The sequence below is a fragment of the Aegilops tauschii genome, chromosome 6 (assembly GCF_002575655.3).
Source record: "Aegilops tauschii subsp. strangulata cultivar AL8/78 chromosome 6, Aet v6.0, whole genome shotgun sequence".
In the NCBI taxonomy this organism is placed as follows: domain Eukaryota; kingdom Viridiplantae; phylum Streptophyta; class Magnoliopsida; order Poales; family Poaceae; genus Aegilops; species Aegilops tauschii.
In genome coordinates, this window is record NC_053040.3 from 454,508,890 (window position 1) to 454,535,661 (window position 26,772).

Sequence of the window (26,772 nt, forward strand, 5' to 3'; positions counted from 1 at the left end):
AAAATTCATGGGCATTTTTGAAATATAGAAACTTTTTTCAAATACACTATTTTTTCAAAAATCGTGATATTTTGCAGATGCATGTCTTTTTTAAATCCAAAAAAATTTAAACATCGTGAACCTTTTTCAAATTCATGACATTTTAAATTCATTATTTTGTTCAAATTTTTGAACTTCTTAAAATTGGAACACTTTTTTCTAATCAGTTATTCTTTTTTTTTTCAATTCAGGATTTTTTTTGTCGAATTTATGTTTTTTTATATGTTTTGTAGCAGTACATAAAAAACTGGAAACGACCGAACGACCAAGACAACTTAGAGCATGTACAATGGTGTTATCTTAGGAGTGTCATGTAGGATAAATGATGAGGTGAAGGAGAGAGAACTCATAAGAAAAGGCTTAGCACAATATGTCTCACCACGTTTTTAGGAATTGCTAGTTATTAAAAATAAGGCTAAGAGATGACCCATTGTAAACACTTTTTTTTGTCATCTCTAGATTACATGCAAAACTTAAGATAAAACTATCTTATCAACCATTGTACATGCCCTTAGCCAGCGAGCGGCTAACTGTAGAGGGCAACAGCCGACAGGCACGCACGTGAGCATCAAGTCGGCCTTAAGGCGATCAAGAGGGCTCTCGCTGTCAAACCATAGTTGACGGGACCTCCTATGCGCCGCTTGCCGCGGCAGAATTGGGCCCTTGCCTGGGCCGGCACACTCACACATAAGGTGCTCCCCTGTAGCTACTCAGTTCTCCTATAGTTTTTTTTTTGAAGCGATCCTATATCATGCGATTTTTCTGGTTAGTTTACAAAATGAATTTTACAAACTTGGAAATCTTTTGAAAATCCAATTTTTTTTAAATAGGGATTTTTTTAACTTCTGAAAATTTTATAAAATAGTTTTAAAATACCAACAATTATATTGGAAAAAACACCTTTTTTTGAAAATGTGAACGCTTCAAGGAAACATGGACATTTTCGAAACATGTCTTTTTAAATAACATTTTTATTTAAAGCACACACATTATTTTAAAACGCAAAAAGTTTTTGGAAAATATGTTTTTTTATTACGGGGAACAATTTTAGAAACGCGAACATTTTTCAAATTATGAACAGTTCCTGAAGACAGAAACATTTTTTAGATTGTGAACATTTTTCAAAACACGATTTTTTTGAAATACTGAATAATTTCCGAAAACGTGCACCGAATTTTTAAAAACGTGAACATTTTTGAAAACACAAACATTCCGGGAAAACACCGAATTTTTGAAACATGAAATTGTCTTGAAAACACATACATTATTTGAAAGCGATATTTTTTGGAGAATATAATTGGAATTGTTTTTTAAAACGTGATTTTTTTTAAATTGTTCGCATATTTTGAAAACACAATTTTTTAAACTTTGAACATTTCTAAAAAAACCTGGACATTTTTAGAAAACGATTTTTTTGCCATTATGAATAATTTTTAGAAAACGCAAATATTTTGAAAAACAGGAACTAATTTTTTGGAAAAATGTGAACATTGTTTTGAAAGCTTGAACTTTTTTTATACAGTCATACATATTTTGAAAAATTTACAAATAAAAGTTAAAGTAGAAAAGGAAGAATGAACGACCAAGGAATACCGAAAAACAACAACATGAAAACAAAAGAAAAACCTGAACTTGAACCGGATCGGAACCTTTCGAAAGGTTCCCAAAACCAGGAAACAAGAAGACGTACCACGTAGCTAACCATGTTGGGTGGATCATTTTTAGCAAATAATGGCACATGGCAGCGATAGTGGTCGTTTAATTTAGTGGTATCGGTATATTGATATATTTTTTATATTATTTGAGGTGTTTTGTACTTCTGGTAAACCTTGATAACGAATCTGGATCTTTTAAAAAAAAAAGGTCCTCCGATGATCAGTTTTAAGACAAACAAGGTGCTTTAACCAGGCGATGGCTTGTGGAAGATTGAGTTGACTACGAGGTTTACTTTAAGTAGCTCTTTATCTATTGGCCATATTTATGGCTCATTCAAAAATGTATTTGCACAATATATTGGGCTTACGGAAAAATAAGTATGCTACGTACTCTTTTAGAGCTCAAAAGCAGTAGTAATCCAATATGACACTTGTAATTCAAGCGAAAGGTTCAAATAGGCAGTGGTCAAAGTCTGGTCTTACAACACGACCGGTTGAAGAATAAATTGGTATCAGCATCGAACCCTCGATTCAGACGCACATGATGAGTCATTTAGGCCAACGCAGAGACACGTTTTGGTCCGTCCATGTCCATTTAGATTGCATGTCCTTTTAGATTTGAATGGACAGAAATCACAGCCCAACACAGGGACGCAAACGAACGAGTGTCTTTTTTTTTGTCCACCGTGACCCATTTTTTGGGTCAAATTTGCGCCTGTTTACGTATGCGCGGACACGCCGCAGACGCTCTCAACACCCTTCCCTTGTCCTCCCCTGGCCCGCTCATCTGTGACGCAAATGGTCGTTGCTCATCCAGTTCCGTCCGCTTCGCCACCGCCTCAGCCCCGCGACCGCATCCACCGCCACCGCCACTGTAGGAGGACTACAAGGCACGCCGAGGCGTGGGTTGCCGGTAGCACCTCAACCTCAACTGACACTGCCGGAGGATGCGGGGCTACCAGAGGCCTACTGCGACGAGCCGAGGGCAGGTCCTTTCACCGGCCGCCCCTCGTCCGTGCCCGAGGCGGTCGACGCCCTTAAGGTGTTTGGCCATTTGCCCAGTCGAGCCTCCTCCACACCACAAGGTGCGGGTATGGATAGCTCATATGAGTTTTTTGTCAACAACATCCTATGTTCATCGTCCGACGATGATGAATTTATGGTTGCTACTATAGTTGTCAATGAGCACATCTCGAGCCAACGCCCAATGTTTAGGGGATCCATCCTGGGCCATGCTTCGGGTTTGAGTTGTAATAGAGAAAGCGGTCATTGCCTACTCTACGACGATTATTTTGAGCTCACAAGCCCAGTTTTTAGTGCCAAGCTCTGGTGATGCTTCCGAATGGCGAGACATGTGTTCAACCGTCTTTGGAAGGGAGTGATGTAGTACGATGATTACTTCGATTGCAAGCCCGATGCCCTTGGAAAGGTTGGCTTCTTCTCTTATAAAAAAGGTACTGCAGTTGTTCGGATGTTTACAAGTGAGTATGTCAGCATGAGTGAGTCCACATGCCTTAAGGCATTGTATATGTTCCGCAAAACTGTGGTTGCAGTGTGTTGGCAATGAGTACTTGAGAGAACCAAATGATGCGGATATAGCTCAGTTGTTGGCGATCAATGAATCGAGAGGCCTTTAGGGGATGCTTGGAAGTATAGATTGTATGCACTGGCCGTGGAAGAACTGTTCATTTGCTTGACAGGGGCAATATAAAGGACATGTTAAGGCTTGCACGGTCATACTTGAAGCCGTGGCATCACAAGATCTCTAGATTTGGCACCCTTTTTTGGGATGGCGGGTTCTCACAATGATATCAACGTGCTTTAGCACTCTCCGGTGTTTGCTAAGCTTATTGAAGGCTAATCCCCATATGTCACCTTTTAGGTCAATGACTACCAATACAAGGGATACTATCTAGCTGATGATATCTATCCTCAATGGGCAACTATTGTGAAGACAATCTCAGAGCCCTTAGGAGAGAAGAGGGCTAGGTTTGCCCAAGAACAAGAGTGATAGAAAGAATGTGGAGTGTGCTTTTGGTGTGCTTCAATCTCTATGGACTATTATTTGGCACCCTGCTAGAAGATGGAGCACTCATAAGATGTAACAGATGGTGACATGTTGTGTGATCATGCACAACAAAATCGTAAAGGATGAGCCGTGATGACACCATCTTTGACCAAGGCTTAATTACCGGGGTGAGAACGTTGAGCCCGTGTACGGAGCGACAATATATGCACAATGCACCTAATTTACCAAGAAAACGTGTAATTGGACAACTCATATTCAACTCCAAATTGATTTGGTTGAGCATGTATACGTGAACTCACATTGGCAACCAATAGATGAATCTTCTCTTTTTCTTTCAATATATTTGCTACAATTTCAAATTATTCTGGTTGTAATAAAAACTATTTGACTTATTTGCTGCGTTGTAATAGAAACTATTTAACTTATTTGTTTAACCGAGAGCGGCGTTTCATTTTTATTTGTTCATTTGATTTATATATATAGAATGTCGAAATTGAGAAAAATTGACAACAAAACAGACGAGCTGGACCAAATGGGTCGACCGGTTGGGTTTACTGAACAGAATGGCACGAGCAAGGCCGGCCAAAGTAGCATCCCAAACGGATGAAAACCTGACAAAACCAGACGTCAGTTAGCGTTCCTGCGTTGGAGTTGTCCTTAGGCAGTGAAAATGTATTTTTACAGGGGTAGTTAGAAAAAAAGTGTTGAAAAGGAGGGGGGCTACCTGAAGCAATTTGATTCAAATAGACTCTCTTTAAAAATACTATCTGCTCACATTTTGATGATTGTTTTACATAAACATTTTCACGAACTTTTTGTCCAGCGGGCCCGCCTGTCATTGAAACGAGACGTGGGCCCGGCTCAGTGCGCATGTACAAAAGCGCCCGGAGAAGCCGTGGGCGGTGTCCAGATATAGGAAAGGCCACGCGAGCGCGGCGAGGGCAGCAATTTAGGCGCGCGGCAGCAGACGGCGCGGCGACGAAGGAGGAAGGAGCGGAAGAGGAGCGGAGCCCCCTCCCTCGCCCGGACCCCCCTTCCCTTCCCTTCTCTCTCCCACCACCCCCCACCACCCCCACCATCGATCGCCTGCCCCCGCCGCGAGGCGCGGACCAGCCGCCGCGCCCTGCGCCCGCCCGTCCCGTCGATCGATCCACCGCCCCCCAGGTACGTACGTACGCACGGCCGGGTTCTCAGACGGTTCTTAGGCAGTTTGCCGCCGATCAGGAGTTCGCTCCGTGATCTTGCCGCGATCGGCAGAATGTCCGTGCTAGCTCCCACAAATCCTGTCGCATTTCGGCCCTTTGTGTTCAATTGGAAATGTCAATCGCTGTTGCTGGTTTTTATGTAGGTTGCGCAGCTTGTAGGTGTAAGTGGGAGTTGGGGGCGATAGGAGTTCGCTGATGGTGTGCGCCGCCGCGTGGACGCCGGATGGTGGAGTTTGAGGCGCCCTGCTGACGACCATGGAAGTGTGCGAGAGCCTATGCTTCCTCTGCCCCGACCTGCGGACCAGGTCTCGCCACCCGGTCAAGCGCTACAAGAAATTGCTCGCCGAAATCTTCCCCAAGTCGCAGGTGATCGCGTGCATTATAATGTTCCAACGGATTTGAATTTGAGACCGCCACGCTAGCAAAGTTTTCCTATTTTTTGACAGTGCCTAGATTTGTATACCAGCACATATCTGCTCTGCGAAATGTGTGTCTTGCTTGTGTAACCTCTCAGGAAACTGATGGCCTCTGGAAACTTTGGTCTCCATTTTTCAGGATGAACCGCCAAACGATCGAAAGATAGGCAAATTGTGCGAATATATTTCGAAGAATTCACTGCGTGTACCAAAGGTGTGTTTCTCTTTTAGAGTTAGACTCTTACTTATTGTTCTAGCGCAACTCCCCACGGTGTCCGATTGTGACCAGCAGGTCAGTGATGTATTGTTCTGGTGCAACATAATTCTCTGAAGAAGTCTAAAACTTAGTTCTTACCGAATCATGTTTGCACCCTTTATATTTCTACCCAGGATGTTGTGCTGCAGTTACAATCGTCTATTTGTGCTCTTTGCTGGTTACTGGACAATTGCTGCTTACCTGAAGATCTCTTCCTCTCGTGTTCGCCGCAAAATTGCTTAGCCTTTTTTTTTCGAAAAGGAAAAAAAATTGCTTAGCCTTGGCCTCAAACTTGTATTATTTGGGTGCCGCTAGCTGCCTATGTTACTGACCACAGCAATATAGAGTTTAATTAAATTGTGCAAAGAAAATCCACCTAAAAATTAACTATATCATACTCCCTCCGTCCCAAAATTCTTGTCTTAAATTTGTCTAGATACGGATGTATCTAACACTAAAACGTAACTAGATACATCCGTATTTAGACCAATCTAAGACAAGAATTTTGGGACGGAGGGAGTACATCAAGCCGGTTTTCTTAATGAAAATAAGATGCTAGTTTTCATATACAAGACGTGAATCTCCGCATATGCACTTTAATGCTTCTAAGTCTATTTCTGCTGGTACATGTTCAATGCAAGCAAGGCATCTGGTAGTCAAAATTGCTAGAAAATAACATCATACTATAAGACAAGTAGTGGAACCCGAGGGTTATACCTCTTAGGGAGAGTTTTAGAAAGTATGAGTTTTTCCCTACCCATGGATTTGATCTTTTTCTCATTCATAATTATGCTACTTGTCTGAAAAACTGGGAAAGACTACTGCCTTCTGATTAAGAACTAAAGAGAATTTTAATTACAGATGAACTTGCTTTTCGAAGGGACGAGTTGGAAAGCCTAAATAATGATGCGTCTGCACTTTACTTTCACAGATTACCATTTATTTGGAGCAAAAGTTTTTCAAGGAATTGAGATCTGAGCGTTTTGGCTCAGTGAAAGTTGTCATGGCAATTTACCGAAAGGTGACATGTTCTTGTCCGGAGCAACTGTAAGTTGTTTTTGCTAGTTGCATTTTCTCTTTTGAATATATCACTGAAGGTTCTAGATGCTAAATGTTGGAATTTTGTATATTTATGATAACTTCATTGTATGTTCACTATTTTTCAGTTTCAACTTTCAAGACTGCTATGTCATGCCTATATAGAATAATGTCATTTATGTTACTCTTTGTCCAATTGTATATTTGAGTTATGTTTTTTTTTCTCAAGCTATTTATTTCGGGTAGACTCTGATCTCTTGCAACAATAAAAATTGTACCTGGGTGCAAATATTTTATGTGTTCTGTTTGTGTGAATAATTGCTATAATGAGCGAAGTCACTGTTTTGCAGGCCCCTTTTTGCCAATAGTTTACTGACCATCGTAGAGACCACAATGGAGCAAAATAGACATGATGACTTACGGATAATAGGGTGTCAAATGCTTTTTGACTTTGTAAACCACCAGGTATTTGGACATTCGGGTAGGCAACAATTTGTGCATTAAAATAGTTTCGAATTTTGCTATCATCAAAGACAACTCTTTTCAGCAAATTTTGAGTTGTGTGTTACACTCTTCTTGTTACAGGTTGACAGCACTTACATGTTCAATCTAGAGAACCAAATTCCTATACTATGTCAGCTGGCCCAAGAGATGGGTGAGAAGGAGAAGATATCTAGTCTTCATGCTGCTGCGCTCCAAGCCCTTTCATCTTTGGTACCTTTTTCTTTTGTTATATATACCTAGTGAATCTACAGCTGATTATCTCATTGGCAGCTAGTCCTTCATGATGCTTTTTTGGGCGGTGACGTCAAATAGTAGGGTTAGACAGTGTCATCATGCATGATGCATCTCCTCACAAAGTTATCTCTTTCTGTCTTTTGTGCATCATGCCATTTGAGATATTATTTGATCCTCTCATCAAAAGATTGGGGCTTGCGCTGTCCTGCCAAGGGATGGATTCATCAGTACAAAAACAGGCCATATGTGCCCATATTTGTGTTTCAAATGTATATCGAAATACTCATATATGTCCATTTATGTGTGTTTTCAGGTCTGGTTTATGGGTGAGCACTCCCATATCTCTGCAGAACTTGACAATGTAAGTGCGGTGTTTTCTATTTCCCATTGCATTTTAGTATAAAAACAACAAAGAAACAGTTTTAGTCAAATCCAAGGTCTTACTGTTGATCTTTTAGTCTGCTTAGTTTGAATAAGCTCGCCGTGCATAGTACTACCTTCCAATCTTTCCATGTTATAAGTTACCCCCTCTGTAAACAAATATAAGAAATTAGTGATGTAAACGCTCTTATATTTCTTTACGGAGGGAGTATATATGATTATTGAACATGAACCTGTCTGTCTGCTCCTAGTTTTCTCTTCCTTCGAAACATGTACTACCTTCCAATCTTTCCATGTAACTCTGTTGAGATCATATGGCCAAACGGGCACAACCGTGTATCAGGAATTCAGGATAACTGCTCTTCTGCCAGGCTACTTATGTTCTCAACCATTATTTTTTGGTTGCACAGGTTGTCTCTGCAGTTCTGGAAAACTATGACAGCCCATATGCAAATTCCGAGACCAACGATGACACCATTGAGGACAGAAGGAATCGCTGGGTGAATGAAGTTCTCAAGGCTGAAGGTCATGACCCTCCTGCTGCTACCATTTTGGCAAGGGTTTCTTCATGGAAAGATATTAGAACTACCAACGGGGCATTGAATTTGACAACGTAAAGAATTTCAGGCTGGAGTTCATAGAATTTTATTTTGTAATAATTTTTCTAATATCTTATCTCTTTAAATCATTTTTCCTGCACAGACAAGAATCAGCAAGTCCTAATTTCTGGTCAGGGATTTGCCTGCACAACCTTGCTAGAATATCCAGGGAAGCAACAACCATCCGGCGAGTTCTGGAGACAGTATTTCGTTATTTTGATACTAACAATATGTGGTCACCTTCTAAGGGACTTGCACTGTGTGTCCTTCTGGATATGCAGATTGTGATGGAGAAAGCTGGTATTTCATTATTTCCTCAGCCTTTTGGATTTAATTGGTGTACACTTTATATTTTCATGTGGTATTCAAGATATCTATACATGCATGCTTATCTTCAGTGATTGCTAGTGTTGACAATTTTTCTATTGTTTTATAAGTTTAAATTATTGGCTGGCAGGACAGAATGCGCATATATTGTTGTCGATGTTAGTTAAGCATCTCGAACACAAGAATGTATCGAACCAACCAGATATGATTCTAGACATCATTGAAGTTACAGCACACCTTGCTGAGAATTCCAAAGCTCAATCTTCTACTGCAATAATGGCTGCAATTAGTGATATGGTCAAGCATTTGGGTAAAAGTATGCAAGATGAAAGTCTTGGAGGCGAAAACAAATGGAATGACAGCTATCAGAAAGGTGTAGATGAATGCATTATTCAAATGTCTAGAAAGGTCAGTTTTCTCTGAAGTTGTTTCAGAAACACCCTTTGCTGTTTGCAAGCTATGGATCGTTTGCAACCACGCCCACCCATCTATATGCTCCTTGAATTTTCTTTTATGCTCTTCAGGTCGGTGATGCTGGACCTATCCTTGATACATTAGCTGTAGTACTGGAAAATGTTTCAAGTACCACACCTGTTGCACGGTCAACCATTTGTGCAGCATATCGTACAGCTCAAATAATTGCTTCATTGCCAAACTTGACATATAAGAGCAAAGTATGTTGATTGAAAATATTTTTTCTTTCCGTTCTCTTGTATACAAAATGTTTAACAAGGTATACTACACACTGTAGGCATTTCCTGAGGCATTGTTTCATCAACTGATTATGGCAATGGTCTATCCCGATTGCGAGACCCATTTAGGGGCACACCAGATTTTCTCTGTTGTTCTTGTTCCCTCCTCTGTCGCTCCATGCTCTTTCTCAGGAACTTCACAGACAAGCAAGGTTAATCTGCAGAAGACATTATCCAGGACATCGTCAGTTTTTTCATCTTCAGCAGCTTTGTTTGGGAAATTAAAAAGAAACGTGTCTTCATTTCGTGGAAGTCCACGGCGGGAAAGCTCAAATCTAATGCCCATCATCACTGAGGACACAGAACAGGGCAGTGCAAATGAGCCACAATTGTTTAAGTCACAGACTATCCAAAGGATGACTAGTGTAAGAGATCCTTCTTTACCGTCTGCAACAGAAATAAGTAAATCAAGTGGACCTGCTCCAGAAACAGTATGTATTATACTCAGCTTTCTTGTGGCTAACAGGATCATTCAGTAACTGCCTATTTCTTAGCAGAACAAGAAGTTTTATTCTTTTACTTTGCAGGAACCAGTCATCCTCATACTGAGTGCACGTCAGGCAAATATTCTGCTTTCATCGCTGTGGACCCAGGCATTGTCACCTGAAAATGTTCCACGAAACTATGAAGCAATTTCACATACTTACAGCTTGATGCTACTATTTTCTGGAGACAAGGTGAGGAAGCACATTGCCCGGATCTATGACCAGTTTTTTGTGTGTTTCCTGCCAGTAATCTATCCAGTTCTCAAATAAGCGACGTTTTAGATCTTGAATGGTCTTGATTTTGTTTTTATCAAGATTCAACTATATTATATGCAATAACCTAATTTTTTAAATAATATTCTAAAAACATTTTTTGCACAAATCTACACATAAGATTTTCATGTTTCCAATCTAAATATTTAAAATGATATTGGCAGTCAATTAAAAGTTTGACTGAAGGTATGTCCAAAATGGCACGTATTTGTGAACTGGAGGGAATACATAACAAGGAAAACATATTTTGATATAAATCTGTGTGTATATATTGGATGGTAGTATTAAGGATTCCATTTAGTATTCACATAATAAAACCGTTTAGAAAACTCAGTTGTATGAGCAATCACTATAATACATAAGCTCTCATCATAATGACAATAATCTAGGGTGCTACCATATCTTGTTTGGTTTGTTGCATTGCCGATTATACCATAGTTCATAGGATCTTATCTGAAAGACTGCAGTTGGTAGGAGCATGATTCTTATCTCCCATTTCCTTATTATATGACTGATTGCCAGATTATATAGATCAATGATGGTCATATTCAACTATTGAACTGTTATGATAATTGACAACTTTTTTCTTTCTTATGTGGATCTTTATTCTGTATGTAGCTTTTAACCTTAAATTCTATGGCTCTGAGCTGCAAGATTTATTTGACATTTGATTCCATCACTCTCTGTGATTTGACCTAATTGATCTATTGCAGAACTCACATCTAGAAATTCTGGTCGGCAGCTTTCAGCTTTCTTTTTCTTTAAGAAATATGTCATTACAAGCAGGTACTTATTTCCATGATTTTTTTTCAGAATGTTTTACATGAAACTTTTTTTCTTCCACTGAATTGTGATTCATAAAAATAACAATTATTTTGGCAGCGTTATCTGCTCTTTTGTTCAGTTATTCTGGTTTCACTTATGGCTATATGCAGTAGAAAGTCCTATGTTTATGCTAAAATATTTTCTGCAATGTAACATGTTTTGCAGGTTTTCTGCCACCATCACGCAGGCGTTCTCTTTTTACTCTGGCGACGTCTATGATTGTGTTCTTTTCGAAAGCTTTTAGTGTTCCAACACTCATTCCAGTTGTGAAAGATTTGTTGATTGAAAGTACCGTAAGTGAAACAACATATCCTTGTTCATTACGTTTCTGTGGTGAAGACTTGTTTGCAATCCAGAAAATCCGCAAAGAGAACATTATTTCTAGGGCACACAGAGAGCAAATGTTGACGAGAACTGGGCTCCTATTTCTTCTCTGTTAGTAGAACATGCTTCTCCTACATTTTCCTTCTTATTTTTATGAGATATTTGTGTAGTCATGCCCCAACAACAGTATGGAGCAATTTCTTAGTCAAAGTTAATGAATAAATTATTTAGTTTTTTTATCCCTAGAAAAAAATGGTGCATAGTACAAAAGTATCATTTGTTTAGCCGAATACCTGTGCCACCGACCAACAGCAGTCGAGTTTTTGTTACCAGTTTTGGTGTACGGCCAATAATTTTTGGAACAGTACCAGATCAATTTTAACAAGTACAATATCGTCTCAAAATACAGTGGCCGACATGGAATTAATATGCTTGGTGAGATCATTGATGACAAAAGTATATAGTTCACTATTCTTTTTATGTGTCTTTTGCTTGTACCTTTTGCTTTATAGAAATCATCATATGTTGTGTTACTATGCAGTTTGTGTTGATTTTCGATAATTATGTTTACCAGGTTGATCCATTTCTTCGTTTAGTTGATGACCTCAGATTGCAAGCTCTTGACAGTGGTATCGAATCTGTCTTTAGAGACTACGGTTCGAAAGAAGATAACGATTTTGCTACGAAATCTCTCTCTAACATCAAACTGAATGATCAGTCAAAACAAATAGCAGTTTCTCTTATTCTTGATAACTTGAAGCTATCTGACGTAAGTCACAAGGATACCCTTGCATACTCGTGCTTTGACATTTTCTGTTTCTGTAGCTGTTAATTTCCCAATATGCTGTGTTTTTCTGCAGCCAGAGTTATCTACTGTAAGAAACCAGTTGTTTGAGGATTTCTCTGCAGAGGATGTGTGTCCTATCGGTTCGCATTTTATTGCATCACCTTCAAAATCTCCTGCATATAACGCAAAGTTGCACCAAAAATCCTTGGAGGTGATCAGCCATGTTTAGCAATAGAGGAAATATCAAATCCTGTAAACCATTAATTTTCGTTTTTCTTATATTGCGGTGGGACTTATTATGCAGGTTATTCCTATGGGATTTATTTTCGAGGATGATACCATTCCTGAACCAACTGACACCTTAGCAGAACGACAACCTTCGGATAACAGTCTTCTTGATGTCGATCAGCTTCTGCAATCAGTATGAATTTATCTCCTAGTTACCTCTTGTACTGTGGTTTAATGCATAACCAAAGCTGAATAGCTTTCATGAAATATGGAGGTGGTAATTAATAGCCTTTTAAGATGCAGCAATACATGCTAAAAAAGAGGTTATCACTTCTGCAGGTTTCGGAGACATCTCAGATTGTTGGAAGATTGTCCGTGTCAACAAACCAGGGTTTGCCTTTTAAGGAGGTGGCCAGCCAATGCGAAGCTCTCTTAATCGGGAAGGAGAAAAAGCTATCTGCCTTCATGAGTGCCCATCTACAAGAGGTTCGCAACTTGAGCTCACTATACATTCAAACATGTCTAGATGGTACATTCTATGGAATGAACCGTTGGACATGTCAATCACGTACATCACCATATAGTTCTATTACTTCTATACAGCGCGGCGGTTCTTCTTGCTGTTTCGTGTGGTCATCATATCAAGCTCACAAAGATTCCTGGGACTTGCAGGTTGGCACTGGGATGCCCAAGTCATCTGAGCCAGATTCTCCAATAGCTGGGATAATCCTGAACACTGACGATGACCAGTGCTACTCCAATTTCTGCAAGCTACCAGTCCTGAATCCCTATGACAAGTTCCTCCCATCTGCTGGTTGCTAAGACCGCCTGCCGCAGGAAATGAACAGCAACGCGCAAATCTAGGGTCCCACGACACCACGAGAAGCTACCAGTTTCCAGCAAATGGTGGCTCTAGCTCCATGCATCAAGCATGACGCATTTGTTACTTGCAACAGATCGAGGGGAGTCACTGGTATGCAAGATGAGATGAGTTCGTCCTGTCATAAGAATTGAATAGTGCCTTGACAGCACTAGTCGGTTGCCTACTCCTTGCTCCCGGTCGAGGTCATATGAGGGATGTAATTAATTCTGCCCAAGAAGAATCAGCTAGTCGTTTTGTGCAATATGTTAGGGTTTTATCTTATCATTCAGTTGTTAACCAGCTATCTCGCAACTGTAATTATGCAAGCTGGGCTCATCGTGCTGTGCCACATGTTGGTATTCATGTGTATATGGTCCAGTGTTTTTGTTCGAGCTGAACCCATTGATCTCTGTTTGGCTCATCAGTTTGTAAATTAGGTGAGTACATAGAACATTTCCACTGCTTGTAGTAGTGCACCTGGTGAACTGGACTTCAGTGCACTCATAGAAAATGAAAAGTAGTTCCAAAAAAAGCGAGCAGACAACATATCTTTAAATTCACTATGCTCCCTAATTTTAGAGCTCCCTCGGTCAATTGAGGTGTCCAATTTTGGATTTTTGTCCCAATTTTGACTGGGTCGTTGGCTGGGTTCTATGAACGGTGTGGCTGCTGGGTGGGCCCCTTTGTAACTCGGTGGGTGGTGTGGGCTGGGGTTGTCCATGAGGGAAGGGCTGTTGTGCAGGGAGCACTCCTGGCCTCTGGGCGTGAGGCGGGCCCCGCTGGTCATTGGAAGATAGTTACAGTTTGAGGTATGGTTACAAATTTGGTCCTCGAACTTGCTGGCGCATAACACAACTGTCTCGGAACTTGAGAAATGCTCCAATAGGTCATCACCACATTTGTAGAGTAGACATGTTTTTTTATAATTGTATTTTGTATATGTTGTCATCATATATTGAATGTGTGCATTATTTAATGTTAAGCTCTTGAAATACAAAATTGTGAGTAAAAGAGGTGGGTGGTCGGAGGCCTCAGGTGGACCATAGCTAAGCTATATATGAAACTATGGTTGTGGCACCTTCACCATTGTTGCGAAGTGCAAGGGGACTGATGTTAGCATCCCCTTGCCTATACATACTAAGGGGAAAAAAGGACATAATAAATATTCTAGTTGAACAAGACAATTTCTAGTGATGGACAAATTGATGGGAAGTGGAGTGAGCAACAATGGAGTGGATTCGTAACATGGTGACGGGCCACGGATGAGCCTGGGCACAAATCAAGAAGTGGAGTGGAGTAACAATCCTGGAGGAGGAAATAGTTCGCTTTCCCGGTAGAGGAGTTTGGCCCTTCCCTTTGTACTTCTTCCCTTAATTAAGATCCCTTCCCTATAAGAAGAGTTGGTCTAGAGTGTGATTTGAGACAACTATTGGATGAGCCTCGTGGATTTCCTGTTTGATCCAAGGGAAGAAAGAGAGGTGGAAAGTGTTGCTAGAGCAGAGTGGTGACGTTTGAGCCATAAGTGAGGGTGGGTGGGGTCGATGGAGAAGATGGGGGGTGGAGGCAAATGACACGGAGGCTAGTCTCCGAGGGCAGCCATCAGGGAGGAGCAGGGGAGGTGGCGGTTCGCTTGAAGGGAAGGCTGATTGCGCTTAGGACGGAAATAATCAGGGTAACCTTAGCGGGCGTCGTGGGTCATACGAGAACTCGTGGATCATGCTCGATTTTTTTCCAAGACAGATGTAGTAAGCACTAGGTGCAAATCCCATCTTGTGGGTTCCCATCTAGACATGGTTAGGGAGGGTTTGTTTGTTGAAATGGACGTAGCTTAGGAGACCCCATACACCTCAGAAGGGAATTGCTAGACATGCCTTTAGGGGATGTCGAGTTTCTAACTAAGCTCAAATGCTCCTGGTGTGAACAGTAAAAAAGGAAATAGAAAAACATTTCAAGAAATTATGAAAAATTTTGGCATACTTTAAGAAATGTTTATTGTGCACGCAAGATTTCATCATGGAATGACATTGGTGGAAGGTGTGGTAAAAAAAGAAGATTGATGCTCTTAAAATGTTACTTTCAAACGCATTTTGGAGCTCTGATTTTGTTTTTGTTGTCATGACTTCCAGCAATGTGATTTCAGAATTGATTGAATTTTTTTGATTTTACTGTTCACACCAGGAGCATTTGAGCTTGGGTGTAGAAAGGTACTTTCAGACCAAAACCTTTTTTTTTAAGAAAATCCCTCGATATAACTTATAAGAGATCTGCTAGAGAGTGACATTACCGTACACAAAAATGATCAAACAGGAAATATCTAAGTGTGTGTGCTGGCTACTAAAACAAGTTTACTGGCGGATGAGGGGATTAGAGCGAGAGATGGATGCATGAAAATGACGCCTTGGTCTTCTTTGATGTCTGAAATGTGAACACCGCCGGCTCCTCCGAAATCTGCTATTTTCAGTGTGCTCACAAAAACAGTTCAGTACTCCATTGGCACGTTATTGTGACACGTATTTTCATTTTGTCCTCACGTACGGTGGCAAGGCATCTCGAACTGCACTGGAATATCCCTACGAAAAGGTTCCTCTGATGTGCCACAAGCTCATGATTAGGTCCCCGTCAATAATCAGGCCTTCGTTGGTTCAAACGTGTATCGTTTGTTTATTAGTTAGATTATACTGATAGTTCGTTCCGTCCCGAATTAAAGTTCTTCATCAAGTCAATAGTTTATTCAGTGGTGCTGTATTTTTATGACTTTGTGTGTTGATCAAGCATACTTGACGCCATATTTCCGGCCGCAAATAGGGTGCATCAAGCAGCCGCTGGCCATTTGATTATTGAGACTTTGCGACGAACTAAGCATACTAACTAAGTTCTTCCTTTTTTCATTTTTTGAAATTAACTAAGCATAACTAAGTTGGTTAGGCTATTTACGGTGGAACCTGTCCATCTGAATTTAAGTCATAAATCACGGGTGGTTGCTTTCATTATTTATTTATTTATCATAGACTTATTATTCTTTTATAGTGTTGTATTTGTCACCTAAGAGCTGCATGCGGCGATTTGGCTAATCTTAAGATCTACTAGCCTGCCCTTTACTCATAGGGATAGAATACGCGTACATACGTCATAAAAATGGGTGTGCTTGCGTGCATGCGAGCACATGTGCCTGTGTTTTCAAATAAAACTCTATGAATGCCAGCCCAAGGGAAAAAAGGTTTTGTTGCAGGAAAAGAAGACGGAATCGCCATTAATCATGTACCTTAACGTAGGACGTAGGTACTCCCTTCATTCCGTAATGTAGTGCGCCTACGCTTTCGAGATTTAACTTTGACCCTTTGACCCATAAATTTAACCAACATGGACGATAACAGGTACATTTGAATTCATAACCGAAAGAAGTTTCCAAAGATATAATTTTTCTGTAAAATGATTTATGTATTATTGACCTAATTTATGATTAAAGTTGAATCTCGAAAAGCGTGGAAGTACTACGTTGTGAAATGGAGGGAGCACTGTACTGGCAGTTTGGCTGGCATTGACCAGGTGAGCGAGGGAGTGAACGAGCCGCAGAGTCGGCACGCCACGTACATGCATGGACCACACCAGAGGTAGGCTTGCCGTTGGCTCTCCTCTTTCTTGTTTCCCACCGTGACAAGCACCCGATCAACAGCAACAGCAACAGCACACCGCTGCCGGCAGTATGAACGCCCCTAATTTACACAGCGCAGCAGCAGTTCCTCTGCTCCTCAGGTCCCTATCCGCATCGACCAAACCACACACGGGCCAAGCAACAAAGTTCGGGGCCGGTCGCTGTCGAGCCCACCGTGCCGCGCGTCCACAGCCGTGCATGCGCACACGCTTCCATCCCTGGCGCGCGCCAAAAGGAGCAAGCAATTAACCCCGCGCTCCCAATGGAATATGCCCGTGTCGTTGGCCCGCCGTCGACGCGGGCGGCATCCACACCTGCCTAAAGCGGCCTATAAATCCATCCTTCCATTCCCCAAGAACCATCAAACCATCAGACCGAGATAGATAGCTCTGCAGCGAGTGCCGAAGAGATCGATCCAAGCAAGCCATGATGAGATCCTGCCTCCCCCTCGCCCTCCTGGTCGCCCTGAGCGCCGCCGGGTGCGCCGCGGCGCAGGCGGCGGACTACGACTTCTTCTACCTCGTGCTGCAGGTGAGTCAGTGCGCCTGGCCGGCGAGTCCAGTTCGTCGTCGATTGGTTTGTATGTGTTGGTTGCTGATCAGTTCGTGCTCCTATGTGTGCGTGTGCAGTGGCCGGGGTCGTACTGCGACACGAAGCAGAGCTGCTGCTACCCGCGGTCGGGGAAGCCGGCGGCGGACTTCGGGATCCACGGCCTCTGGCCCAACCGCGACGACGGCTCCTACCCGCAGAACTGCAACCCCGCCAACGCCTTCGATCCCTCCAAGGTCAGCCGCTCACACCTTGTTGCCAGCACCAGTAGTAATTTATCTTAATTCTCTCTGATCGCAAAGAACAAAATCCAATGAGACGTCTGGAAGGCGTTGCCAGCACTTGAGAGGGACAGGGAAGAAACCCGAACCCCTGCTTTGGTAGCTTGATACTTGATAGTACCGCACTGCACGGCACGATCCCGTCTCATTTGATTGCACATTTCATACGCAACACCAAACTTATTTCCGGTGCCATTTCTCGAAATAAATTCGTGCCGGATCTTTCTAATAAGTGCATGCAGGATTTGTTTTCGTCCGAAATCAATGCCTTTTGGTTCTCAAAAAAAAAAATTCAACGCCTTTTATTTTTTTTGCGGGGAAAATCAATGCCTTTTATTACATTGATGATTGAAAGCAATCCAAAATCGACTGTGCATGCTGACTGAATAAATTTATTTCTGGTGCCATTTGTCCAAATAAATCTAAATCTTTCCAAAATCAATGCCTTTATTATTGTAAAACTTTCTTTGTCCCAAAAAGCTTGTCCTAAATTATTGTAATACGAATGTATTTAGACACGTTTAATATATTGACAGCAATCCAAAAACAGAGTGTCCAAGAAATGAAATGCGGAGCAGCGAGTGATCGGCGAGAAATAACTCTCTGATTTCACGTGCAGGTGAGCGACCTGCTGAGCAGCCTGCGCAGGGAGTGGCCGACGCTGGCGTGCCCGACGAGCGACGGGCTCCAGTTCTGGGCGCACGAGTGGGAGAAGCACGGCACCTGCGCGCAGAACCTCTTCAACGAGCACGGCTACTTCCAGACGGCGCTCCACCTCCGCGACCAGCTCCGCGTCCTCGACGCCCTCACCTCCGCCGGCGTCTCCCCGGACGGCGGCTACTACACGCTGAGCGCCATCAAGGGCGCCATCCAGCAGGGGACCGGGTTCGAGCCCTTCGTGGAGTGCAACCGCGACGAGTCCGGCAACAGCCAGCTCTACCAGCTCTACTTCTGCGTCGACGCCAACGCCTCCGGCTTCGTCGAGTGCCCCGTCCAGCCCGGCGGCAGGCCCTGCGGCAACAGGGTCGAGTTCCCGACCTTCTGATGCGCCCATTTCCTTTTTCCCTAATTCATTCACTCCCTGCGTTATTATTTAGCATAGTTCAAGGGCTCGTGATGTTAATGAAGACAATGTATATCTTGAAATTGTGTAAAAATGTGGAGGGAGCCGGTTGCTATTTCATATTCAGATAAACAAGGAGCAATACTTTCATTTTTCGTCATAAAATTCGGTTTAGGATGCACCTGCAGTCTCTGATTGCTTGCTTGAGAGTGTACTTACAGGACTTGGCGACATATGATCCTGGCAATCAACCGTCGATATTATTTTCCATATATACGCCACAGTGATTTTCAAGTAGGATTCACTGATTCACTCTAGTCTTCACATGAAGATCAACAAAGATCGGTTAATTGCGCTTCGCTCTCAATGTGCTTGGCTCAGACGATAACATATGCAATGCTGGTTATATAGGTAACTAATAACAACTACACATGGTACAATACCAGTACTAAACAGATCTAGCCTTGATTGATCGGTTTCGTTGATTGTGAAAGGCAGAGCTAACTGCACCTTAGGTGATGTAGATGTTTCTATGCTTTGTAGGAACGAGCTCGTCGTCTTGAACAATGAAATCCCTTTTAACCCCACCCAATTTTTTTTTGTTCACTGTAAGGAGAAAAAACCCCACTGATGAACTAAAAATAAAAGCCCATGAAAGAAATAGAAAAACCCACAAATAAGCATGAAGGCCCAGGTCGGTAAAAGAAAAGGCCCAGATAGAACACAATCCCACCTTATGCGCTTGTACATGCACACGATGTACAGAAAAAGCGGCGCCCAGATTCCAACCACTGCAGAGTGTGGACTTAGATTTAGTAAGTCCAGGAAACTATGCATGATCTCTTTGTCCGTCGAATCAAAAATTTAGGATGCGTTTGGTTTTCATGCCTCGACGGGCCATAGCCTAGATAGCCCAGCTAGCGCAGGTCAGCTTTGCTGACTTTGCCTGGCTGCACGTTTGGCTCAGAGCAGTTTTTTTTTTTTTGCGTGATGTGTCTTGCCGTTGAGAGCTAGCCAAATCGGCTCTCCTAAGCCGGCAAGGATTTCCTTGCCCCGCGAGGCTAACTTGCCGTCAAAAGCGATACTTTATGAGATATACCAAACAGGTTCTCTAGCCTGGCAAGGCTATAACTGATTTTGCCTGGGATCCAAACGCAGTTGCAATGAGTAACTGAGTATACATTCGAGAGACCAGTTATCTTTCTTTTTTTTCCGAAAGAAATCGATAGAATGTCATTGCGCTATCTAATGTTCAAACGGTTAGTTTTCATGCCATTGCAATCATGCATGCACAGGCTGCTAGCTTTTGCAATCATTAGTAAAACCAATTGGCTACAAAAACCATCTACGCCATTGCCAAGTAAGCACAAACATGTGAGACGGATTAGTTGGAATATATATCTTTTTTAAAAGGGTAAACAGTAGCAATGTTTTTTGTTACATTGAGTAAACTGAAGGAATTTCTGTTGAATTGGATAAAATCTACCACAACCCTAAAACTTGGATATAAAAAATGGAAATAACACTTACTTTAACTCAAACATAGAGCAAAGCATGAGTTCCTCTAGACGTGCTCGCTATAAGAATGAGAGACATAGCATGATAAATAATATGCAGCATCATCTTTCTTAAACTTGGCCTCGGCGCCTCCACCCAAAAGAACATCAACGGCATAATCAGTAGCATCATAATTGCACTTGGTCTTTGACCAACACAGGTATTTGGAGTCGGCACTGATGGAGGGGGACACTCCGGGAGCCACCTGGAGTATCTTCTTGCCGAGAAACAAGACTTTTCCATCGAGGCCATGTTGGGGCACCGTGTTCTTTGCGTTCCAGTTCACCCGATACATGCTGACATTGCAATCTCCGACGATTTGGGGCGAACAACTATGAGTACGATGACACATGATCAACTCTCCATTGTTTTCCATTAGGAAAATCTGGCTATCCCCCATGAACAATTGGTATTCGAATTCCTCGAGGGACTGGAACCCCGTGTGTAGTCCATGGTCGGCGGCCACCACAAGCCGCGGTGGTTGGTTCGCTGCCGCGGTTTGAGTTTGTACCGACGAGATGTTCTTTGACGTGGCGCAGTAGATGTGGCCTGCGAACGGCAAGACTGATATGATCCTGTCATGGGAATGAACGTGCGTCCAGCGTTCATCGCCGGGCTTGGCTACAGCTACGTAGAAAGAGCGAAAATGAAGCACAACCGTGTCATCGTTGGCAAGGCCCACACCGCTCACCTCAAGATTACTTAGGGTCTGTCCAAAGAGCAGCGTGGCCGCACTTGGAAGCCCAGCGACCTGTCCGGTCAGCGGGTTAAGGAGCTTGCCGGTGCAGGTGCCGAGTTGAAGAATGAGACCCTCAAACGTGGTCGTGAGAACATACTCGCTGAGGAGATCTACATACGGGAGCCCCTGGTAGATGGACTTGCCGGTGAAGACATTGAGGAAGCGTCGCCGGCCGCGGATGTCGAATTCTTTTGGGAGCATGATCCACCGCCGGGGGTGGAACCGTCGGTCCAGGACGCCCTGCGCGCGCAGGTGGGCGGAGCTCGCGCGCCACGACCTGCACACAGCGCGGAGGCGGACGAGGTCGACGACGTCGTTGCGCAGGAGGTGCTCGGCGACCAGCCCCACCGGTCCGGCGTCCAGGTTCGCCCAGTCCCTTCGGCTGCGTGGACGACGCTCATGAGCACCTGAGGACGCCATGCTTCGATCGTCTTGGTGTCGCCGCGAGGTTGGGAAATCGTCGGACCATAGATCGATGAAAAGGTTCGATAGGGAGGGAGACTCGAGAAACCCTTATTTATAGCGGATCTAATCTAGTGCCACGGTAAAATTTTGCTTTGCTTTTCTTTTTTGAGGGGTATATATACGTATATGTTACATCTTGAGCCACGACCCCTGGTACAGTTGCGTTTTTGTTTCTTTGAGGATATCTTGCATCTATCTACAATTTTAAAAGGAGACTCAGAAATCTGCATGCGATAAGAGTCCCTTTGTTTTTAGTTTTTGTTTTTTTAGTTGAACTCAGGAATCTGCATACGGAAGTTGGGAAGTAATGGTAGAGACGACCAGCATGTTGCCATGAAAATGATCACCATAGAACGGCTTGCTGCGGTGGAGGAGGGATGAACCCTCCGCCGGCATGCTGCGGTGGTGGTGGGGGGGGGGGGGGGGGGGGGGGCTACAAGAATCGGCGCGGGCGCATGGTGTAGGCATGGACGACGCCCATCCATGGGTTGTGGCCACCCAACGCGGTTGATGGGAGGCGACCGGTGGCGGGGGAGAGCCACCGCGAGTGGTGCCGGCGGCGAGAGCAGTGTGCATGGCCCGGGTCTTCACTTGCTTTATCCGGCGGTCCTCGAACCGGAGATAGGCTATGAACTTGGCGAAGGAGGGCTAGGGAATCGGGGTGAGATTCGCCGCGGCATTGCCAAAGTCCTCATTGAGACCGGCGGTGAGCGTGTTGAGAAGAAGATCATCATCAATCTTCGCACCAATGTCGCGGAGCTCGTCAGCGAGAGTCATGAAGCGGCGACAATATTCATCCACGGAGGAATCATTTTGATGACACCATAAAACTCTTGCTGCAAAAAAGACGCGCCGTTGGAGACGATTGTCGGTGAAGAGTCCATTGAGCTTGGTTCAGACGGCGTGGACATCATCACCATCGCTCACGACCATGTGAAACAGGTCCGGTGAGATGGTGAGATAAAACCACTGGATGAGCGCAGCGTTGATGGCGGACCACTCGTGATCAGCGGGCACGAGACTCGAATCAACGGAACCATCCACATGATCGAGGAGGTTGTAATCGCGGAACACAAGGGAGAAGTAAGTCTTCCATGTGTAGTAGGTGGACGCGGCTTGATCAAGATGAACCGGGACTCGACCGGTGAACGGGTTGCTGGCTCCGGATAGGGAGGAGTGAGAGGACATGCATGGTGGCGCCAGGCAGGGTTTGGATGGGCAAAGGGAGAACGCGGTGGCTAGGGAGGGTGGCAGCAGCGTGGGAAGAAGGGAACGCGACGTCGATAGAGGAAAGCGGTGGCGGCGTAGAGAGAAGGTCGCGGCGGCGGCAGTGAAATGCGGCAACGGTGGGGTGGGATGAGCGCGGCGGCGGCGGCAGGGAGTGCGGCGGCGGCGCGGGGGCGGAAGCTAGGGTTGGAACTTGAAAACTGATCTCATGTAGAATATTGGAACTACACAATGTATTGATTATGTGTAATGTGCACGGTATATATGATGTACTACCTCTATCTTAATTTATACAAGAAAATTAGATATGTGGGCCTGATGTACAAGAAACAATATACGTGACAATCACTCCCCAGTCCCATTTCTCCCTAGCATGCACCCAAATTCTCATACCATAAATTCTGAACCGGAAGCTGATAGCTCAAGAAGAGTTTCCAGCATGTGGCCTGAACGATCTTCGATTCCTCCGTGGCATATGATCAAAACATTTAGGAAACGTATCATGTGAGAATCCATTTTATGTGCAATTCTTAAAGCATCTTCAGCCGCGCCCCTAGAAAGGCCTCCTCAGGCGATTTTTTCGCGCCGGCACCGAAAAAACGGCCCAGTCGCGCCCCAGGAGCCCGATTTTCGCCGGCCTGGGCCGAAATCAGCGCCGGCGGACCCAGGCCGAACCCGGCGCGCTGGGGGCGCCGAGGCGAGCGGTTTTGGCGTGAAAGAGCCGCGGGCCAGCCGCGTCAGCGACACCGCGCCTCCTCTTCCCCCAACGCCTCGGTTTCCCGCGGGGAATCAATGGCAAGGCTGCCGCCGGTCAGCCTTGTCATTGATTCCTCACGGGCGGCGCGTCACGGGGCGGCGCGCCGACGCCTCCCCTCCATCGCACGCGTACACACGGGCGCGGCGCGGCTATATAAGCCGGTGGCCTCCCTCGCCTCTGGACACACCAGCCCTACCTCTCCCGAGCGCCGCCGCCGAGCCCTCCCTCTCCCTTTCCCTCTCCCGATGGCCGAACGTTTCCCCGGAGACGAGGCGGCGGCCAACAGCTTCGGCCGCCGCTCGCTCCGCGAACATGAGTTGTGGCTCCTGTTCGAGGCCAACATCCCGGCGCCGCCGGACATGCACGCCGGGCCGACGGGGTGGAGGCTCAGCAACGGGGGAGTGCCCATTCCCCCGTTGCCCGACGCCGTGGCGCGCCCCTCCTACTTCGCCGCCGAGGTAGAGGTCGTGCGCGCTCCCTCACCGACGACCAGCTCGCCCTCCCCCAGTACGCCGCCGACAATCACGCGGCGTGGGCGACGTACTTCGAGCGCCGCCAGCAGCAGAGGCTGGTGTCCACCAACGGGGTGCCGGTGGTGGGCGGCATGAAGAACAGCGAGGGGTGCCACCTGTGGTGGGGCGTCCCCGGCCGCACGCTCGAGGGCGTGCTGACACACCTCGAGGGCGGCAACAACCCGCCGTTGGCATACCCCCCGGCGAGGGCGGCCGCCCCGGCGCACCGCCGACGCGACGGGCAATGGATGCCAAGGAAGTTCGGCTCCTCCTCTTCTTCCTCCTCGCGCTCTTGCTCCCACTCCTCCGGCTCTCCGGCGCTGCTCGGCATCAAGGCCGAGCCCGCGGCGGAGACGCCGCTCGGCCGGCGCACTCGCAGCGCCGGCATCGTCATCAACGAGGGCGGCCGGCGCGCCTCCTCGTCGGCTCCTCCTCCGCGCTTCGTCAAGCCAAAGACGGAGCTGGGGCTCGCGTCGGTGAAGACGGAGCCGGGTCTCCCCGCCGTGAAGACGGAGCACGGCGACGTGGAGCTCGACGACGACGTGGCCTTGGAATGGGCACGCCAGGACTCCCTGAAGATGGCGAGGGAGCGCCAGTGCGCCGCCCTGCGGCGCTTCGCGCAGCGCCGCCGGAGCTACGACGAAGGAGGAGTCATCGTCATCGACGACAGCGACGACGACGACGCGCCGCCGCCGCCACCAGTCCGCCATGGCGACGCCGGGCAGGGGTCCAGCACGGACGCCCGCGTCAAGGAGGAGAAGGTCGACGATGATGACGGCGGTGAGGATGGCGGCGACGACGGCGACTACTCGGCGTTCAGCCAGTTTCTTTTTTAGTTTAGTTATATATTTGCTATGTAATGAAAATCCGCGAACATGTCTAATATATGCCCAAGTTTGCCCAAATTTAGTCGTGTTTCGCCGAACTTCGCCAAAATTTGCTATATTTTTTTTTGAACGCGCCTGGGGGCGGCCCTGGGGCCGGCGGCTGGGGACCAACTCGCGCCCAGGCCGATTTTTTGCACCGGCTCACCCCCAGGCGGCGATTTTAGGCGCCCCCTGAGGGGCCAACGGCTGGAGATACTCTTACAATTTGCAGCCTGAACCATCAGTGCGTGGGTGAGAACACGACCTACATAAACGAGGCAGAGCAGAAACAGAGTTTTTGGAGGGTGCTGACGTATGGCCCCCTGACGTTGGGCCGCTGACGGGTGGGTCCAGGCCCACCCGTCAGTGTGTGGGGCGTACGCCATGTTGTTGCCGCGGCCTCTGTCTTCCTCTCTCTCGCTGCACCTCTCGCTCGTTCTCTCTCTGACACAACAAAGAGGAACGTGAAGGAAGAAGAAGGACCCAGGACACAGGTGTTTCCCGGAGCACGTACTCCGCCCGCCGCACGAACGGCGTGTATTTCTCTTGAGCACGAACTCAATCCACAGCTGAACCAGTACACAGGAGGGAGACTTATACGCGTGCGCACGCACGACGCCGCGCTCCACTCTCCCACGCCCACGATCCGCAAGCCCGGCGCGCCCACGACGCGCACAAACGCGTCCTACGCAGCCGGCTGCACCCGATCGCCACGCAACCTCCCGCTACTCTCGCCAACAGACTCACGCACGCACGCACACTTGCCATGGACTGGGCGCGGCCACGGACTCGAGTCCAGCACGCTCACCGCACATGCACGCACCCGTACACTAGCTGGACTAAGCCTAGACACAAGTCAGACTAACCCTAGACACCAGTCGGACTATGCCCAGACCATGGCCAAGCCATACACTAGTCGGACACAACCCAGACTATGGTCAGACAAGTGCCCCACCATGGCTTATTCCTACATTCACCCCCTAAGCCATGGCTCAGAGGAGTCCGCCGTCTTCAACTCCGACGACGTCCGCCAGCAGCGCGCGCTCCGCCGCCGGCTCCCTCCGCAGCTTGGGGCAGTCCCTCTTGAAGTGGCCGCGCTCGCCGCACTCCACCGCTACGCCCCGTCGAGCGCCGCTCGCTGCCTCTGCAGCATCCCGCAGCTCCGTGACGCGCCCCTGCGCCTCCGCGGACGTCGCGCCGAGCCATCGCCACGCGCTGCAGCCGCGGCCTCCATGTCCGCCGTGCTCGCTGCGCAGTCCCCGCGCTCCCGGCATGCGCTCCCGCCGCGCACATACGCGATCTGCGCAACCAGGTCCATCGCCTCAACGCAGTCCACTCCCGCGGTTCCGACGCGCCCGACGCGTCCAGTGCGCACCCATAACACGCACCGGTCGCGCCCGGCTCGCCGCCGCGGCTTATTCGCCACGCTCCGCACGCCTCTAGCTCGCGCCATGATCGCGCTCCGACGCGATCAACGCGGCCGATCCGACGTGTCCAGGAGCTCGGTCTTCTCTCCGCCGAGCCACGCCGCGCCACTGCAGCCTCTGCGCAACCACGCAGGTCCGCCGCGGCCGCCGCGCTCCCCGCACGCACGGCATCACCGTGCTCCGCCGCTGTACGGGGCGAGCGCCATCGCCGGCGAGCTCCTTCGAACCCGATGCTCTGATACCAATTGTTGTTGTCGCGGCCTCTCTCTTCCTCTCTCTAGCTGCACCTCCCGCTCGTTCTCTCTCTGACACAACAAAGAGGAACGTGAAGGAAGAAGAAGGACCCAGGACACAGGTGTTTCCCGGAGCACGTACTCCGCCCGCCGCACGAACGGCGTGTATTTCTCTTGAGCACGAACTCAATCCACAGCTGAACCAGTACACAGGAGGGAGACTTA

At 46.5% G+C, this 26,772-nt stretch overlaps 2 protein-coding genes across 2 annotated transcripts; both read left to right on the forward strand.

Annotated features, from left to right (window-relative positions):
- Positions 1 to 5,071: 5,071 nt before the first annotated feature.
- LOC109768253 (protein SEMI-ROLLED LEAF 2) lies at positions 5,072 to 13,779 on the forward strand. The gene is made up of 19 exons (XM_073502428.1): positions 5,072 to 5,294; positions 5,484 to 5,558; positions 6,532 to 6,647; positions 6,989 to 7,103; positions 7,224 to 7,352; positions 7,690 to 7,737; positions 8,168 to 8,370; positions 8,460 to 8,656; positions 8,814 to 9,091; positions 9,208 to 9,357; positions 9,435 to 9,866; positions 9,963 to 10,112; positions 10,907 to 10,979; positions 11,184 to 11,311; positions 11,917 to 12,111; positions 12,203 to 12,340; positions 12,434 to 12,550; positions 12,697 to 12,843; positions 13,030 to 13,779. The coding sequence occupies exons 1-19, from the start codon at positions 5,184 to 5,186 to the stop codon at positions 13,177 to 13,179; spliced, it is 2,952 nt and encodes a 983-aa protein (XP_073358529.1). The 5' UTR covers positions 5,072 to 5,183; the 3' UTR covers positions 13,180 to 13,779.
- A 3,321-nt stretch (positions 13,780 to 17,100) lies between these two features.
- LOC109768254 (ribonuclease 1) lies at positions 17,101 to 18,929 on the forward strand. The gene is made up of 3 exons (XM_020326995.3): positions 17,101 to 17,402; positions 17,501 to 17,656; positions 18,321 to 18,929. The coding sequence occupies exons 1-3, from the start codon at positions 17,298 to 17,300 to the stop codon at positions 18,744 to 18,746; spliced, it is 687 nt and encodes a 228-aa protein (XP_020182584.1). The 5' UTR covers positions 17,101 to 17,297; the 3' UTR covers positions 18,747 to 18,929.
- The last annotated feature ends 7,843 nt before the right edge of the window (positions 18,930 to 26,772 follow it).